The sequence below is a fragment of the Staurois parvus genome, unplaced genomic scaffold (assembly GCF_062004578.1).
Source record: "Staurois parvus isolate SC_StPar_1 unplaced genomic scaffold, SC_StPar_1.0 ptg000009l, whole genome shotgun sequence".
NCBI lineage: Eukaryota > Metazoa > Chordata > Amphibia > Anura > Ranidae > Staurois > Staurois parvus.
The window spans coordinates 9,875,240-9,895,428 of record NW_028317805.1 but is presented as its reverse complement, the minus strand read 5'-3'; the positions used below and the strand labels follow the sequence as shown (position 1 = coordinate 9,895,428).

General features: G+C 42.4%; 1 protein-coding gene across 2 annotated transcripts in view; it reads left to right on the top strand.

The window, feature by feature from the left end:
* The window catches only part of DOCK1 (dedicator of cytokinesis 1), a 536,657-nt gene that overhangs the window by 468,483 nt on the left and 47,985 nt on the right, over window positions 1-20,189 (top strand). For both annotated transcript variants that reach the window (XM_089669568.1, XM_089669578.1), the window contains exons 39-43: window positions 3,708-3,797; window positions 5,352-5,456; window positions 11,045-11,186; window positions 12,682-12,763; window positions 18,599-18,683. In XM_089669568.1, the coding sequence (XP_089525694.1) occupies window positions 3,708-3,797; window positions 5,352-5,456; window positions 11,045-11,186; window positions 12,682-12,763; window positions 18,599-18,683 (504 nt within the window). The remainder of the gene's footprint in view (window positions 1-3,707; window positions 3,798-5,351; window positions 5,457-11,044; window positions 11,187-12,681; window positions 12,764-18,598; window positions 18,684-20,189) is intronic.

Here is a 20,189-nt window from a genome sequence, read left to right as displayed (position 1 = left end):
CCCCCAAAGCAGAATATTTCCACCACCATGGTTGACAGTTGGGATGGTGTTCTTGAAATCATAGGCAGCATTCCTCCTCCACCAAACACGTTGAGTTGATGCCAAAGAGCTCGATTTTGGTCTCCTCTGACCACAACACTTTCGACTAGTCCTCCTCTGCATCATTCAGTTGTTCAGTGGCAAACTGAACATGTGCTTTCTTGAGCAGAGGGACCTTGCGGCCACTGCAGGATTTCATACCTTGTCGGTGTAGTGTGTTATCAATTGTTTTCTTGGTGACTGTGGTCCCAGCTGCCTAGTTCTGGTATGATTCCTCACTGTTCTCATGATCATTGACACTCCATGAGGGGAGATCTTGCATGGTGCACCAGACCTAGGGAGACTGACAGGTGTTTTGTGTTTCTTCCATTTGTGAATGGAATGATTGCACCAACTGTTGTCACCTTCTCACCAAGCTGCTTGGCTATAGTTTTGAAGCCAAGACCAGCCTTGTGTAGGTCTAAAATCTTGTCACTGACATCCTTGAACAGCTCTTTGGTCTGTGCCATGGTGGAGAGTTTGGAATCTGATTGCTCTTGTGGACAAGTGTCTTGTGTACAGGTAACAAAATGAGATTAGCAGCACTCCCTTTAAGAGACTGCTTCTATTCTCAGCTTGTTACCTGTATAAAAGACACCTGGTAGCCAGAAATCCTGCTGAATGATAAGGGATCATATACTTATTTCCCTCATGAACATGCAAATCAGTGCATAATTTGTTAGACATGCATTTCTTTTTGTTTTTTTGTTGCTATTCTGTCTCTCAGTGTTACAAAACACCTACCATTCAATTTTTAGACTGATCATTTCTTTGTGAGTGGACAAACATTCAAAATCAGCAGGGGATTAAATACTTATTTCCTTCAGTATAAATGGGCTTTAGCTCGTAAGGGGGACTTCCTCCCAATAATAAGGGTGGTCCCACCCTTTCTCAAGGGTGTACCACTCACATTCCCCTTATCTTTTAAGGTCCACATTTGAATGCAGTTTTCCACAGATCACCTGGTTACCTTTCTTCCTCTCCTCAGAGCTACCCACCATCATCCTTGGAGACTTCAATATCCCTATCAACATCAATAACCCGGCTACACCCCAACTCCTCCACCTGACCGACTTTACGACAGTATCCTTCCACTGTCCTGCCCTGACCTGGCCACTACTGCGTATAACAACTCGCTGTCAGCCGCCCTAGACTCCTTAGCACCCCTAACCACACGTAGCATTAGACCCCAACCGCTTCAACCCTGGCAGAACGACCACACCAAGAATCTTAAACGACGCAGTCGTGCGCTGGATCGATTATGGCACAAAACCAGATGCCAACAAGTGTTCACCCTATACAAATCTGCCTTCCTCTGCCCCCCCCCCACCTCCACCCAGTACCTCACTCACCGCCCATGAGATTTCTAACCACTTCCAAAACAAGATTGACGCTATCCGTAGGGACATCGCCAATGCTCAGACCTCCACCCCACCTAGCCTCCCTCCCATGATAACCACCTCAACACTCTTCTCCTCTAACCTTGCAACTGCCCAGACCCCCACCCCACCTAACATCCCGCACACTAAAACCCCCCCAACACTCCACTCCTTCGACTTTGCTACCACTGAAGAGGTCACTAAGGTCTTCTCTGAAGCCCGCCTCACCACCTGCTCCCTTGACCCTGTCCCCACAGAACTCCTATGGTCACCCTCCTCCTCCATCCTACGCTCCCTCACCCACATCTTCAATCTCTCCCTCTCTACTGGCTCATTCCCCTCCCCCCTAAAGCACGCGCACATCACCCCCATAATCAAAAAAACCCTCCCTGGACCCCACCGACCTGAACAACCTTAGACCCATCTCCCTCCTGCCATTTACATCCAAACTCCTCGAGCGCTTAGTCTATAATCGCCTAAGCTCCCACCTCAACGACAACAACCTCCTTGATCCCCCTACAGTCTGGCTTCTGTCCCCTACACTCCACCGAAACTGCCCTACTCAAACTCACCAACGACCTGCTAACCATCAAAGCTAATGTCCACTACTCAGTCCTCCTACTCCTCAACCTTCGACACAGTTGACCACTCCCTCCTCCTTAAAAAACTATACTCCCTTGGCATCAGAGACTCCGCTCTCTCCTGGCTCTCCTCCTATCTATCTCAACGCTCCTTCAGTGTTACCTTTAATGTTGCCATCTCCCCCTTGCTCCCCCTCTCTGTTGGGGTCCCCCAAGGCTCTGTCCTCCGGCTCCTTCTCTTCTCCTCTCCATCTACACCTCCTTCCTTGGCAAACTGATACACTCCCACGGCTTCAACTACCACCCCTACGCCGATGACACGCAAATCTACCTCTCTATCCCTTGCCTCACCCCTTCACTCTCCGCCCGAATCACCTGCCTACTGAACGACATATCACACTGGATGTCACTCCACTTCCTCAAATTAAACCTTTCCAAAACCGAGCTCCTAGTTTTCCCCCCAGCCTGTGCCCCCCCCAACCTCTCCATCATGACCAATAATACCACCATCAGTCCCACCCCGCAAGCGAAAGTTCTAGATGTCACTCTAGACTCCAACCTATCCATCCAGCCCCATGTCTAATCGCTGGCAAATTCATGCAGGCTCCACCTCCGCAACATCTCCAAAATACGTTAGTTCCTAACCCCAGACACTACTAAACAACTCATTCACTCCCTTATTATCTCACAACTCAGCTACTGCAACTCCCTCCTCACCGGCTTACCTCATCACAGACTCTCCCCGCTTCAGTCTATCCTGAACTCAGCGGCCAGACTCATCCACCTTACCAACCGCTCCGTATCCGCCACCCCCCTCTGTCATTCCCTCCACTGGCTTCCGATTGCCCAATGCATAAAATTCAAACTACTAACATTGACGTACAAAGCTATTCATAATACTGCCCCAAACTACCTCACCGGCCTGATATCCAAATACCACCCAACACGTACTCTTCGCTCCTCACAAGACCTCCTACTCTCCAGTTCCCTGGTCTCCTCCTCCCATGCCTGACTCCAGGACTTCTCCAGGTCTTCCCCCATCCTCTGGAACTCACTACCCCAATCCATCAGACTGTCGCCTACCCTCCTCACCTTTAGGTGCACCCTGAAAACCCATCTCTTCAGAAAAGCCTACCCCACCCTCACCTAACAGCCGATCTCCTCCACTCCTCCTACCACTCCATCCCCCACAGCCATTTCCTCCTGTACCACTATCCCCTCCCTCCTAGATTGTAAGCTCCAAGGAGAAGGGCCCTCGAACCTCTTGTGTATTGTATTGTTACTGTATTGTCTCATGTACTGTCCTCCACTATAATGTACAGCGCTGAGCAAACTTTTTGGCGCTATATAAATACTGTATAATAATAATAATAATAAAAGTGGGTTTGCATAGTGCAGTTACAATTTCTGACATAATAAGTACCATATAATAGTATTAAATCCAGTGTAGTGAGTACTGTGTCCAGAACCAAGCTCACATTTGCTTTACTCAATTTCTCCATCAATATAAATTAAGCAACTCTCAGACAAAATTTGTGCACTCCACTCTCCGCGCAGTCTGTGGGAAAACCGAGCTGTGTTTCGATTAGTTTGCATTCCTTACAAAAAATGTCTTGATTTTTATTTCATACATGACTTTTTTCCTTTGTAATCTGTATTGTCTGAACAGATGTGGGAGGAAGCTATCACCCTCGGCAAAGAGCTGGCTGAGCAATATGAGAATGAGATGTTTGACTATGAACAGCTGAGTGAACTGCTGGTGAGTTTTGTTTCTGACATTGATGGCCATAGTTGTTGTTGCTGTTATTGTGAAATATTATTGTAGTAATTTTACTTGAAAGGCTTTATTTAAATTGTGATATGACAGATCTTGCAAAGGCCATTGTTACAGAATATGCAGCAAAACAACTTTCAGGTGGACAAAAAGCATCGGAAAAAGATCCTGGTACATACATTAAAAACAAAAAAAATCAATAGTTTAAGTAAAAATGAGGCCACGTGATCTTCATGGTCCACTTCTTACTTCAAAAGCTGCTTTGCTGTGCAAAATACTGAGCAATTGTGTCACAGGGTTGTTAATCCCTATGAGTTGCTGTAGTATTTACCTCTAGGCAAATAAGGCGTTTGCCTTGGGTGGCATTTTTCAGGTGGGCGGTGTCACCCCCGGAAAAAGGGACTCACATGGCAGGTGACAGAAGATGGGGACCAAGTGAGGCACTGCCTGAGCTCTGTCATGGGAATCCAAGAGAGGCTGCGAGCTTCTGGAAGGGGGGGGCTGGAAGGGGGTTGAGTCTGTACTAAGGTGGAGGGGGAAGACAAGGAAGGGGTGGTCTGTACTAAGAGGGGGCCTGTATTGCGGACGGTCTATACTGAGGATATAGGCTGGCACTTTCAACCACGCCCATATTTTTTGCTGTGGCTTGGCCACACCCACTAATGAAAGCCCCCACCCCTAATTAAAATAATACTCCGCCTACAGAAAAAAGTTTTCCTAAAAACTTTTTGGGAATGTTGCCAGCTATGAAATGGAGCCACAGTGCAGCAGGAGACACAGCTTTGTAAGAGCACATTTACACAGGTGTTTAAGAAGCAGTAAAAACAGGTGGTTGAGTTGTCATTTTACCACATGCCCAGCCACCGAGCTGCAGGTTAACATGGTCATTGGCCATCTTTGTACATAACACCTGATTTTGGCAGTATCTTGCCAAACGTGACCCATTCAAGCACATGGGGTCTTGCTGCAACCACAATCCAAATGCTTGGCCTGTGATTGCGGCTGGAAAAAAAAAAGAAACAGGCACTTAGACAACTACTGTATGAATTCCTGAATGCGCAACAGCTGTAGCTGTACTGCCCTCTGAAAAGTGATACACCACAGCTGTCTTTTCAGTGGGGCATTAGAGGCTGCCTCCTGTCTAAACGAGCTATAACAGAATGAGGACAAGAGGTACAGTCTACCAAAGAGGTGAGTATAAATGCTCTTCTGTTGCTGAGACCTTTTATATACAGTACATATTTTTTAACCTAACAGGGTCCCTTAGATGGTTATCTTTCATATCTACAATCAGTTCTGGTTCCATTTGCACCCCTTGCTCTTGGATAGAAATTTAGGTGGGACGTGTTTTCCAAACCTTTATTCACACTGTACCTTTAAAAAGGCTGCCACACAACTAAGCAGTATGTTATTGGAATCATAGCAGTTAATAGACTTTTCTCATAACACAGCTTCTTCCAGCAACAACTGCCTCTACACAATGTGCTTATTAATCTTCACAATGGCTTCTCCAACTTTCATTTTTCTTCCCCCTTCCAGAAAAAGCAAGCACAGTTCTTTGAAAACATTGTGAAAGTCATTCGACCAAAGCCTGATTACTTTGCAGTTGGATATTATGGACAAGGATTTCCAACATTTCTTAGGGTAAGTAAAAAAATAAATAACAGGAATCAACGGTCAAGTAGAGTTGAGATTAAATACACGATTTTGGGTTCAGAATACACCAGTCCGTCTTTAAGGTAAAGCAAGAAATTTCCAGCTGACTATGACCATAATTATATCAAATTTTTTCTTTAAAAGCTTTTTCATGTAAGACTCATCTTTTTTATATATTTAGTGGTCCTTTGAAGAGAGCGTGTCTCAGTAATCCATTAAATTAATCAGCTTTTTTCACTGTAAGAAAAAAATTCCGTTGTGCTATGAATCTATTTGTGGAATGGCAGAGAATGGTTAAGTATCTCTGCAGCATCAGGCAACACCCTGCCACCAGCTATCTGGACTGTGTAGAAATTCAATCTGTAGGCCCAACAAGTAATTCTGCAGCTTAGACATATAACGTGTGTGTTAGAGGAGTGAATGATGCCGGCTGGGAATTGCATTTAGGACGTCTTTATTTTTCCGAGCCTAATTTTCCTTCACAATCCAACAGGTCTGCATGTGTGCCGGAACACATTTAGTATGTTTCACAAAACATTGTGTAAGGGGTCGTTTTGTCACTATCGTACTTTAGCAGGGTAGTGGTAATGTTTGATTGCCTCTGTAATGCATTGCTGACAGAGGTTTTTTTTTCTTTTTTTTTTTTTAAACAAGCTTTCTTGGCCTTCTGCTTTCAATTTGTCTTTGGCACCCTTGTCAATAATTTACTTTTTGTGCATTTATGTTTGATGAATTCACCTTATATAACTCACTGGAAGGGTTTTTTTTTTTTTTTAGTGTGTACGAAAGCTGCAATAAGTTAAAATTTGTACAGAAGTAGGTCAGCAAAAGTAGGAATCCATTGCCTGCTGGCAATCTTATTAAATACGTTAATACCCTGTTTTATTTCTGCCAGGATTGCCACTAATATTGAGCTGCAAACATTAAATAAAGGTCACATGGGCAAGGCATGTTTGTGTCTGCTGGCTGTTTGTATTAGCACAGTATTTAGATTGCCAGATTAAAAAAAAAAAAAAAATCTCTCTTCCGTTCTTAAAGGAACACTCCCTCCAGCATTCCAAATGAATGAAATAGAAGGAACATTGTGGCACTACAGCTTCATCTTAATTCAACAGTTTACCTTGTTCCCTTTTGCTGGTAATCTGTTCAACCTGTTTGAATTGCCAATTTATAATGGAGGGGAGGTGTCTCTTAAAAACACCCACTACTTGTTCATTGCTGTCACTCAGCTACAGAGAGCTTGATATATCTAAGCGTCAGTAGACATTTCTCACAGCCACAGAGGTGCAGAACTGTTTTAAATCGTTGAGTCTGATTGGTGACATGTCAAGCAGAGAGAGGGAATTTTGCACAGCACATGCTTCGAGAAGCAGACCCACCAACACAGGAGTGGATTACATTGAATACAAATTAAGGTGGACTGATGGGAAGTGGATTTACCATGGTGGCATATTTCCTGGAAAGCATTAGACGTTCTTGATTTGGTTGAACTTGTTCTCTGGATTTGCTTTTTAAAGGAAACTCCAGTTATAACTCCTGTTTTTGGCATATAGGTTTCGTAGTACATCTTTCAGCAACACAAGTTAGAGTTTTTGCATGTTGGTGCCAAAATGTATTTGAATTATCCACTGATTAACCATTTGACCTCCAGAGGATTTACACCCCTTCCTGACCAGGCTGTTTTTTGCAATACTGCGCTGCATTACATAAACTGACAATTGTGCAGTCATGCATCACTATACATGTATGTTTTTTTTTCCCCACAAATAAAGCTTTCTTTTGGTGGTATTTGATTGCATTTTATTTTTTGCGCTATAAACAAAAAAAGACCGACAATTTTGAAAAAAAAAACAATATTTTTTGCTTATAAAACATATCCAGTAAAAAAAATTAAAAAATCTAATTTTGTCATAAATATAGGTCAAAATGTATTCTTCTACATGTCTTTGCTAAAACAAAATCCCAATACACGTAAATTAATTGGTTTACGTGAAAGTTCTAGCATTTACAAATTGTGGTGTATATACTGGAATTTTTATTTGTATTTTTTTTTATACTAGTAATGGTGGCAATCAGTGACTTATTGCAGGACTGCGGCGGCCATTCTGACACTGGGTGGGAACTAACTGCCACTGATGTCCCAATGACACTAATACAGTGATCAGTGCTAATAAAAAGCACTGACACTGTACTAATGACACTGGGCATGAAGGGGTTAACATCTGGGTCAATCAAAGGGTGCTGTGTTACATAATGTGCTGTGTGTGTTATACTAGGGAAACATGCTGCTGTGCAGAGAAATACACAGCAGTGTGTTATTGCTGGCAGGAGAGAGACCTCTGTTGTTTACACACAGGTCTCTCCCCTGTCAGTGTTACTCGGCAATCGCCGGGTGCTGGCAGGGAATCTCCAGCCGGGATCAGGTGATTGACATCCGTAGCCACTAACAGCGGCATGGGCAGGGCGGCGCACACGTGCCCCCTACTAGTAAATGCAAATCATGTATATATGCATGATTTTGCGCATCCCTGCCACCCTGTAGCAGTAATTCTACAATAGGGTGGTGGGAAAGCGGTTAATTGTACTAGCATTTCCATAATAAAATGTAATTTAATGACAGTATACCGTATTTATCTTGCAACTAGGATATTGGCTGAGATTAGGTTTTTTGGGGGGCAGGTAAAGTTAGGTTGAGGCTTAGGGGCCAAGTGAGATAACGGGTTGGGCTGCATTTAAGAGCTTATGGTGTTATGTTTAGGTTTAAGGGACTAGGTGAGGTTATGGGTTAGGTTGTAGGTTAGGGTATGGATTGAAATTTTATGGTTAGGGGCCAGGTGAGGTTATGTTTAGGGCTAGTGTGTAGTTGGGGGGACATTGTGAAGCTAGGTTTATGTTTAGGACCAGGTGAGTTTAGATTCATAGTTAAGCCTTGTACACACAGGGCCAACATTCATCCAGTTTGTACAAGTTCTTGTTTGACAGAAGCCAAATTCCCAACCAGCTTCTGTTGAATGAGCATGCTGGAAAATCCGCAGCCAATCGGCATCTGATCAGCGCTCTTAGTCGATGGCCGCGAGCACTGACTGGAATATTCTGGCAAGGGGACAGTCCCCCTGTCAGAACACAATAGCACAGCGGGGAGATCACTGTACTAATATCAAATAGTACAGAGACCTCCTTGTAAGCTGCTCATTCGTTCAGCCCACTGGACTGAACGAAAAAAAAACTTACCGTGTGTACCTGGCTGTAGGGCTAGGGGTAAGTTAGGTTGAGGTTTTATGGATCATATCAGGTTAGGGATAAAACAGAAGAACCTACTTCCAATTGGCTTTCTTCGATATGACTTGCACAGAAATATCACCTGCTGTGTAAGTAATTTGTGCAGAATATCTGTGCTCTAGAATTTTTGGTACTGAAACTTCAGTGCCCAAAACAACATCAACTGAAGGGAAATGATCATACCATAAAAGTACTGGATGTGAGTGGGGACATGGAGGTTGAGTTTGTAAATTATAGTCACCTCTGATTCCTCTAGTCTGTAGCTTAAAAATTTTGAATTCGCCCCCAGTGCATAACTTTACATTTATCAACATTAAACCTCATTTGCCGCATAGTTGCCCCATTAAACAGTTCATTGAGGTTGGCTTGTAAATTAGAGACATCCTTTCAGGATGTTATTCCACTGCATAGCTTGGCATCATCTGCAAACACGGAAATGGTACTTTTAATCCCAAACTCCATATTATTTATAAACATTTTTAAAAGGTTGAGGTTGAAGCTGATGCTCACTTTAGTTTAACTTTATTTCAGAGAAATACACATTTAACACAAACCCAAGATATATACTTTATCTCTTTACTTAATCCATTCCAGACAGTTTCTTTTTTCCCCCACACACCTTGTCAGTGGTAAACAATAACCATATGTTTGTACAGTTATTCTTTTATTTGGCTTCCTCTTCCTTCAGCACTGCTGCTCAAAGACTTATACTCACCTATCTATGCTCCTGCCAGATCCACACTGTGCAGCCCATGGATAAGCAGAAAAATCCTATTCATTCCTTTGAAGAGGCCGTCTATCGTTCGAATATTGAGACACATGATAGACGACCTTTCCGTAGAAATTTAATGAAATTTGCCAAGAAAGATTGCAGGAGTGCTTCCTGTCAGGAATGGACTCAGCACTGGTGGTGGGACTCGCCTGCCGTGTGGGCTGCAGTACCAGAGCTGACCAGCGGGTGCTCTCAGCACTGGTGGTGGAACTCACCTGCCGTGTGGGCTGCAGTACCAGAGCTGACCAGCGGGTGCTCTTAGCAGCCAGAAGCTCACAATCAGCCAAACCTGGGGCTGATTGTAGAAAGGTGTATATAAGGCATGACCAGGCCTGTGCTCTGGGCCTTGGTGTATGTTTTCCCATGAGCCTCTGTACCCTGTGTTCCTGCTTCGTTGCTGACCCGGCTTGATCCTGATCTCTGTTGACCGTCTCCTGTTCTGACTACTGGCTCATCCCTGACTATTCTTCTGCCTACTCCTATGCTGTTTGACCTCCTGTTGCTGTACCTTGGCTTGTGACCCGTTTGCTCTTTGCCTGCTGCTCTGTACTGATCTGCCTCCACCGCTACCGACCCGGCTTGTCTGACCACGCTAACTACTCTGCCATCCATCCATCCTGCACGGATCCAGCCGTACCTGCACATACCTCTGGCGGATCCCCCTACCACTAGCAGGTGTACTCAGGGGCCGCGACCTGGTCTCAGTCCTGCGCCAAGTCCATCCCCACCACCAGGGGCTCTGGTGAAAAGGCAGACTGGGGCTTAGACTCCGCGCCCTGGGGAATCCTGCCCTGAGGACCGCTAGAGGTACCACCAGGCAGTCGTTACAGAACCCTACGGCCGACCTGACCATTCCACCTCTCCAGCCCTGACTACGCCTGTGTTCCTTCACCTCCTAAGATTAGTTGAAGGTTAGTTTGTTCACTGTGCGTTTATATATATATATATATATATATATATATCTGGGTGGCTAATAATAACCTGTATTGTATTGTACCTGAGACCTGCGTTTCCCTGTGTCAGTCCACACCTTTCTGGTCATTCCTTGATTCCTGACACTTCCACTTACTGAATAGCTACATCTATAAAAGAATAGTAGGAATAACTGGACCATGGGATTGGAGGAGATTCCCATGGTTTAGTTCCCATGCTTTCATTGTCAAGTAGTAATCATATTAAGTAGCCAATCAGAGTGTGGGAATTTAAACTTCGGATTTTGCATCTTGCTCTGAAATAACAAACGCATAAACTCACTACTGCCATTCTGCATCAGAAAAGGAAACAAATCCATTTAATATGATATCTTCTCAGTTAGCTATCTTAACATAAGTTAAACAAATACAAAAGACCACAGAAAATAGCATTTTTGTTTGACCTCTGAACAAATTCTTTTGCAAGGCACTTTAATGTACAAGGTCCAGTATTATTATTATTATTTGGGACTTAAGAATTGAAGGAAGAAGAACATTTTTTTTGGGTTGTGTGATCTGCACACTTAAATCTGTTTTTCCCTTCTGTTTTTCAGAACAAAGTGTTCATCTACAGAGGGAAAGAGTACGAGCGACGGGAAGACTTTGAGGCTCGGCTGCTAACCCAGTTTCCCAATGCGGAAAAGATGAAGACGACTTCTCCACCAGGAGATGACATCAAGAACTCTACTGGACAGTGTATCCTTGAATATAAAGAATGTTGGCTTCTACTAAATAAGGAATGACATAATGTAGTAACCCACAGCCACCAGTCAGAAAATCACTTTTTGCTTCTCTTAACACAGGTCTGAAGTTATTGTAATTGGTGGCCACGATGCTGTATGTTGTAGCCCTGTGCACATTTTTAATAAACATTACAGTTTGTATATAGACCATCATGCGAAAAGGACAAGTTTAGGTCCTTTGTTTAGCAACAATCAGGGACTGTGGTAGTTAATGGCTGATAGATGTGTGAGCATCGGTACTGCTTATTCTCACTAGCAGTGGTAGTCTACAGTTGGTGCCAATTGTTTCCTGTAGACTTTGGTAAGAGGGGAAAATGACTAGCTACTGTGAAGCGATATTCTGGCACTTGTTGTACTGTATCTTTGCTGTGGCTTACCTTGTGATTTTATCAGGGTATTATGCATGTAGAATAATGAACAGAAGCACAATGGGTAACAAAGTAGTGGAGATCTAATGGTGAGATGTATAAAGCATAACACATTTTTATAACCTGTTGACACTAATACAGAAAAGCTACTTTCTTCAAAACACCCACTGCACTCATTTGTATGTGTCACTCATGTTTTAAATAAATTAACTCAGAGTTATTCTATATATACCATGAATGGAACATCCAAAACCGTGCATTGCATTTGAGCAGTGCCCAAAGTTTTCTGTTGCTCTAAAACACAGTGATTTGCCAAGTTGACGTCATTAAGTTCACCCAGTAGTATTTCCATTCATGTCTCCCCTAAAGGTCCTTTGTTACAGTAACAGGTTCTCTTAAAATTGGTGTCCATCAGCAGGTGCAAGCTTTGTCTTTATGGTTAGAACCAGCTACCCTCTGGCTGCAACTTTAAAAGTATAAGGAGAATTTATCAAAACTGGAGCAGCCAAAATCTTTAGCAGCTTTGTGTGGAAACCAGTCAGCTTTTATCTTTCATTTTTGAAGCCTAACTGAGCAAAGAGAAGCTGATTGGTTTTTATGCACACTTGCTCCAGATTCTTTCTGCTCCAGTTTTGTTAAATTCCCTTCATTATGTCTAAAACAAAAACTTTTTTTCTTATTCTGTTTTTGTCCTATTGGGGGGATTTTCCTTTGTTTCCTGTGTCATAACACATTAGGAAATGAGAGGAGATCTCTTCAAACTAAGGGAAATCTTGTCTCAAACTGATTTCACTGGAACAGCTCTGCCATGGGCAGATTTCCCCTCTAGTCTTGTTCCAGTGAAAACTTAAAATGTTGGGTTTTCTCACTTTCAGTCCTGGTGACAATGATTACTAGGACAAATAACACAGTAAATTTCCTCAGTGGGAATACAGACCACAAGAAAAACTTGACAAGGGCTGGTAACCCCTTCCTTGATTATCCAAGATGGAAAAACAAAAAACCTTTTGGATTTAGATACACATTTTTCAAAGATGGAAATGATTTTCCCAGCATTTTCCTTTACTTTCTGACAATCAGATATTCAGTGTTTCACGGTAAAACCACTGCTTGAATTGCCCCCGAAGTTTAAGAATAAGCACGTCTCTGAGCAGATACTAAGGTAGATCTAGTGTTCCATTAGCTTTTATAGCTTGCACATTTAATTGCACCTTTATTTTTAATTTAATTTTCTCCCAAAGGTCCATAGATGGCATTTGTAGGATGATGTTGCAAAAAAAAAAAACAAAACAAAAACCATTATGACTATTTAACTGATCTGTCCACATTTTGTGAGTAAAGCTTATATTTGTCTACTGAATTTACGTAATTCCGCTTTGTGATCATACAGTAATCCCCAGGAGGGCTGAAATTGTGCAGCAGATGCGAAAAAGATGTTACATAATAGTGAGCTAGTGCTGGCTCACCCATGCAGCTCTGTGCGTTGTTATAGTATGTAGAGGGAGGGAGACAGTGTACCCCCCGGGACACAGAGTGGCATACTATCACAGTACGTCAGAATCCTTGCTCCAGTACTGGGTACATAAGCAGTGCTCTGAAAGAAGAAAACAGTATATTGTGCTGCCATATAAAAAAAAAATCATTGCAGAGTGTAGTACTACCCTGCTTAATTTAAAAAGCAGCATATTATTTAAAATTTCTGGAGATGCTTATATCATTTTGTCTACATTTGCTTGGTTTTACATTGGTTACTTGCATTAGAAAAGCTCATTTGCATATCAGGAACTGACACTGTGGAAAGATTGGTATTTGCGCCCACCCCTTCCACTGCATTACCGCAAGTGACAGCACAGCTTACATTGCACTAAAGATATTCCAGGTACTTCAAAACAAAAGGTGGTCTGTGCTTTACATTTTGTTTACTTAAAGTGTTACTAAACCCAGGACCCTGCATTCACTATATCTGGTCTCCCACAATACACACAACATGGAAACACAGTTTAATAAATATAAACTGCTAAATACCTTTTCTCATCAGCATTAAGAGCAGTCTTGTGACATCTATCAGTGTCCAGCAGAGCACTGGTTAAAGCTTGTAGGAGTTTTCATTCTGCTCTAGTAGGATGCAGAATCCATGACCTCTGTCTGGACGGTGCTGATTGGCTCTTTGCTGATCACACGCACTCTCTCAAGAAAAAAAAAAAACACCTCTAACAATACACACTAAACTGAGCATGTGCAGAAGGGCTACGGGTTCAGTCTGTCTTATTAGCGCGGACATTTGAATAAGAGGAGGGGCAGAGAAGACTGGATCAAACAGCCTTTTTACACTATGCAGAGGATTAACACGTTCCACAGTGAATATACCAAGCATTCTTTACTGCATATACAGACTGATTTTACTGTTGTGGGTGTAGTAACACTTTAAAGCATCCACAACCTGAGTAAAAGGTCTGCCCCCTGCCAGCAGCTGCAGAGTGGGACCCTTGTTCTGTGGAGAGGCAATGGTCTGATTGCAGAGGTTTAGCCTCCTACTGAGTGAGACCTTTAAGTTCTGGAATCAGCAAAGCTCATGTTCTCGGTTGATTGGAGAGCTCTCCCTTGGACTCACCAAGGGGTGTGTCTGTCCTCTGCAATCAGACTATTGCTTTCCTACAGAAAGAAAGGATCCTTCTCTGCAGCATTCTGACAGGAGACATAGCTGTGGTTGACTTTTAAAGAAAGAAAACTGTAGGACTTTTTGGCCACTGAAGTTGGATTGGATATGAACTATTAAGAGCTGGGGAGAAGAAAAAGGCCACACCAGGGTCCTATTTTTCTTTCTTTTATGTGCTATATCACTGTATACTTACTGTGCTGTAATGCCTTTGAATTACGTTTATATTATATTTTTTATGTAAAGACACATTTGAAAATGTAATGCCACAAGGTCAATTTAGTTAAAATTTACTGATTTCTGTCTATAAATAAAATTATGCTGCAGTCACTAATAGTTTTAATGAATGTTACATTTGTTTTTTTTCTCTTTTTTTTTCTCTTTTAAATTCCACTGTTACCTGAATACATCTTTATGCAGACAGACTGTACCTGGCTCCCTGTGTTTCCTACACCCCCATAGGCTGCCATAGCTGTAGTTACATGCTTGAAGCTTTGTGCAAACTCGGGATAAGTGTAGAAAATCAGCAAACAGCTGCTGTTAAAGGGGATATCTACCAAGTGATGATTTATGTTATTTTTAGAAATTGATGATTTTGGCAGCAGGCTCTTTGGTCCTAAGCTGCCAGCTCCACCTTCTGCTGCGGCCTATCCAAGTGTGAAGGTCAATATTTTATAACCGTTTTGTTGTCTTCTTCTTGCACACTTATTACCCAAGTGATATCTTTTATACCAGATTGCAATAAGCACTGTAACTGTATTTTACATGCCTGTGCACATCTGAGGGATTTTAATATATTTTAAACCATCACATCAAATTTATTTTTTTTGCCATTTCTTCAACTGAACTGCATTCTATAGTTCCCTACTATAATGTGAGCCTGTCAATAGATATTAGATGGTAGTTGGATGTGTGTGTACATTTTGACTGCCCCTAGGTAGCAAGATTAGCTAAATAGCAGGGCCTTGGCAGAGCATTTACGAATAGAGAGGAAACCTGTGCCGCTTACCCAAGTGGGTAAACGAGTAGCAATCAAAGTAGACTTTCTGTGGTCTCTGATCACCCCAGAACATCTTCTAGCTAGGTTGGGATATGAGGTTCTCGTTGTACATGAGATCATTGCCCGTTTATGTCAAAAGTTGTTAAATCAAGTGACTGCTATGTCATTTATATGGTACCTTAAAGAGAACCTGTCATCAGTGGCCATTTGTAATAATCTAAATCTCTGCTCTTTAGTTGTTACACAACAGTGCAGCTTACCTCTCAAGCATTGTGTAGATACAGATATAACCAAACCGTTATGACCAAATGCTTTTAGTGTTATATTTAACAGACCACAGGTTCATTGTTAGTGTTTACATACACTTTAACCTCTTCACACTGATGTGGCGCATATATGCAGCCTCTCAGTGGGTGTATTTAACACCAAGGGGCCGCATATATGCGGCCCATAATAACCAACTCTGTATGCTTAGAGTGCACGCCCTGTATACTCCCAGCAAAGACACTGGCGGTACCGGAAAGTACCTGAAGCATACTAGCGATCAGACACTCTCCAATCATGTGACCTCTGTGACAGCCAATCAGAGGTTGCATGACCCAAATGCCTTCCTCCGCCTCTGAGCATTTAAAAGCTCTTAAAGGGCCAGGACTTGGCAGCAGAAAGGGGTTAAAGTTGTAGTAAAGTCTGCAAAATAAAGAAAAAAACTTTCCCCCTGCAAGTTAATGTCAGTGTGTGCTAGTATGCATCACATACTCACACATTATGAAAGACTTACCTTAAAATCAATCCGTCCAACAACGTGCTGTCACTGCTTTCAGGGCTTCCATCTTCTTCCTTCCGAATTCTTGGGCTTCGGCCGCTTGCTTGGCCGAGCTGCAATGACGTCACTCTTGCACATGTGCACAGGATCCACAATCGCTGCCCAGCGCTCAAAAGGGACAGCATACTCGGTATGCCATCCCTTCAGTGTGCAGAAATCTCCTAAATGGTGCACAGTTTGGAGATATTTCTTGTACCTACAGGTTTATTATAGACTTACCTGTAGGTACAAGTCACCAAGCAATGTTTACTACCCCTTTAAGATTTACAAAAAAAAGGGTTCTCACACTTTTTGTTAATATTTTATTTTGTTAAAAATGTATAGAGTATGTATACATTATCTACTAGTATAAATATATGTCGGTGGTGTATAAAAATGTGAGAATAGATATTTATAGTAAGTCATGGCCACCTTCCATTTTAAATGCACACTGAACCTTTTCACTGATATCACAGTAAAACTAGGAAAACTTTGTTTATCTTTATTTCTGTTCAATATTTAATTCTGTACAGAGCATTTAAAAAAAAGACATTTTCACAGTGGGATTCCCTGCTGTATGGAGGGGTTCCTATGGGACATAACGTGTGGCTGCTCTGAGTATAGATTAGGGAGTAAGTGAGGTATGTAAAGAGCGGTCGGCTGCAGCAATGTAGACACAAATGCCCGGGGCTATGTAATAGCCGGAGATGGGCCTTTCAGATCTGGCTCCTCTGGGACCTAATCCACAGGCATGTTTTCTACACCGATCATTATGGAATGCCGAGACAGTTAAAACTCCTCTAAATTATTTTTGCACATCATTTACATTGAGCTGTGTTTGGGGAGAAAGGTACAGTCTGTTATCATGACATATTTCAATTTGTCAAGCTCATTAAAGCAAGGAGTTTCAATATTCGAATGAATAATAGCTTAATAGCTTTTTAATTACTCATAGGTGTTCCTGCATACGCTATTAGAAGGGTACCTGTCCAGTAGATTTGAGAAATTTAACAGAATACAGCCAATGGAAAAACATAATAACAAAGTACATTATTACCCATTACCTCTAAAAACGCCTACACAAAGACGAGATTACCATCACTTGATCATGTTCTTTCTAAATATTGTTCTTTAGATGGTAACAATTGTAGTGCTGCTGTACTTCTGTCTTTTGATTAAACAATAAGGCCCACACTAGTGTGATTTCAGATGCGACTTGAGTCACACAGAAATGCATGACTGTGAAAATGGTGCCCATTCACATCAGTGCAACTCCGCAGGGCACAATTTTGGAAGAGGATCCTGTACTACATTGGTGTGCTTCCAGCACATGCATAGCAGTGTGAACCTAGGCTACATATAGGCTGATGTGAACACTGGCGTTTTGCAATGTGCTGCACAGTGGAAGTAGGTGGTCATTTAAAGCCCAACTCCATGAAAAGTAAAAGCCCTCCCTTGCAGTATGGCTATGCCTGTACTGCAATGGTTAAAATGCTTGTTTCTGTCTAGGGGACAGGCAATTTTATTAACCTACTCCTCCAGCAATCTACACATTCCCATGTGCCAGCATTGGAGTGTTCCTCTGCTTCCTCACGTCCAATGCAGGGCTGCTTGTCCTGAAGGTATCTTAATGACATTAGTGGACCTTAGACCTCTGGAGTTCAGGGGAGAAGAGGCTGCAGGGACTGGTCTAGCAGCACAGAGGAGCCTCCTGGAGGCTCACATAGGTAAAACAGCTTTTTCCATGACCTGTACTGCATGGGACATTTTTTTTTTCTACTTTTCCTGGAGTTCACCTTTAAATTATATTTAAAGCCACCAAACTTCTTTTTTTTTTTTGCATTCTCACTGAGGAGATTGTATTTCATTTCCTGTTACAGGCACAACAGAAAGTGTGATTAGACCTCTCCAAAATAAGGGAAATCGCTTCTTAGACAGTTTTCACTGGCACATGATTCCCTCTATTCATTGACAGGTCAAAATTTTAGATTTTCTCTCTTTCAATTTGAGGACCAATGATCACCAGGACAAACAGAGAGGATGAGTCTCCACGGGTAGCAATAAAAATCTGACAGGGTTTATAACTTTAATCAGGTAGCCAGTGTTCACTCCTTGTAAAGGTTTAATGAATCCTAGTGCTGTGCACCAAGCAGCATGGTCCTTGTTGGACTTGGATGACCTTTTTAAAGTGTATTTCCATTTTTGCAGCCATATTGGGATAACCGCTACTTTGTTACATGCTCCCATTCACATAGCATAACGTAACGGAAAACGGAGGTCTCCCTCCTTCTGCTGCATTCTCTGTAATAGGGAGATGGGAAATACTGCAGCCAGAGTGACTTCCCTTCCTCCCTCTGGGTTAAAAAGGGCATCCAAGTGCGAATACTCTGCCACCAAGAGATATTAAAAGCCATAAAATGCTTATGCTGGCCAGTATTGACTCAAACTGAAATATTGACTTTGTATGGATGTGCTGTCTATGGTTTAGCATGTGTACTGCTACACTAATCACTGACCTCTTTGTCTTGTTTTTTTGCAGTTTCTACAGGGTGAATGAGGTTGTTCGATTCCAGTACTCCAGACCTATAAGGAAAGGAGAGAAAGATCCTGACAATGAATTTTCTGTAAGTAAACTGGAGCATTACTGATATTCTACCAAACACATCTTTTTCATATAGCAGAGCTCAACATTTCAAGTCCTGAGCTACTAGCCAGGCCTATAACACCATTTGCCCCACCCAACCCCTACTTTACGCGCCCTTCTCCTATTTCCACCCCTAAACAATCCCTTGTAAGTTATTTCATGAAATGACACTGTTTAATCTGTAATACAAATGGCATATGGCGCAAACCTAAAGTAAAAAACAGTATGGAATGCAAATAGCGATAGACTAGTATTAAGTCCATTTAGTCCATATCATAATCATAAAGTCCAGAAAAAGCACCCATGGGCATCTCCACTGAGAGACTGGAATATATCTCCGTAAGAACGAAAAGGAACACAAGGGGGCACCTCTAAGTATTAAAAACAATTTAATGAACCATAAGTATAGCACTCACATGTATGAAGAAGTAAGAAGCATTGTAAAGTGTTATAGATGACTCAAGTGAAGAGGTTTTGACAAAGGTGCTGATTGGTGCTCCGAAACGCGTTACCTAGGCTACGGACCAACGTTCCTTGACACCACTTGCAGTCGTGCGGTCCACGGTGGTCCCAGACTCTGCTGCAGATATATCATCTGACGAGTGGCTGTGGTACCATTTATGAGTCATCTATAACACTTTACAATATTTCTTACTTCTTCATGCATGTGAGTGCTATACCTATGATTCATTAGATTGTTTTTAATACTGCACTTAGAGGCGCTCCCTTGTGTTCTTTTTCGTTACAAAAATAAATAATAAAAAATAGTAAAGTTGACCCAGGGAATATCCGGTTGCCTCTCAGGGGATCAGGAAGAAAATTTTTTTCCCAGCAGGAGCAAATTAGATCGTGCTTGGCTGGGGGTTTTTTTTTGCCTTCCTCTGGATCAACTGTGGGTATAGGATTATAACTTTTTTTTTTTCTATGGTTGAACTGGATGGATTGTCTTTTTTCAGCCAGACTAACTATGTAACTATATGTACAGTAACTTCTTTAACAATATTAACAAAAAACAATGTAAACATAAAAGGAAAATAAGTGCTTTACATCAATAGGAAAACAAAATTACTCACAATGTGGAGGTCAGCAGTGTGACACATAGTGGAGGAAGACGGGTATGGACTGTAGGAAGGGATAAAAGAAGGAAGAGGGGGAGGAAAGGAAGGAAGAGGGGTAAGGAGGGGGGTAGGGAGGAAGGAAGGAAGGTCGGTCGGATTCAGATTGCTCAGTCAGAAGCATCACAGGACTGCTAGCTGCTCTGTATACTATTTCCTGCCCACACATCCTCTTCTGAGAAGCTGCATGGACTGGAGTGTGGGTGGGCACAGGGGGAGGCAGAGCAGATCCAGCCTCTCTGCTCTCCTATTGGTGGGAAGGATGGGGGAGGGGCTGGGCACTGAGGAGCAAGGGGGGGGGGGTTGGGGCAGAAAGAAAGGGAAATCCCATGGATGGTCGGGGATGGTTGGTGCAACAGTGGGGGGTAGTT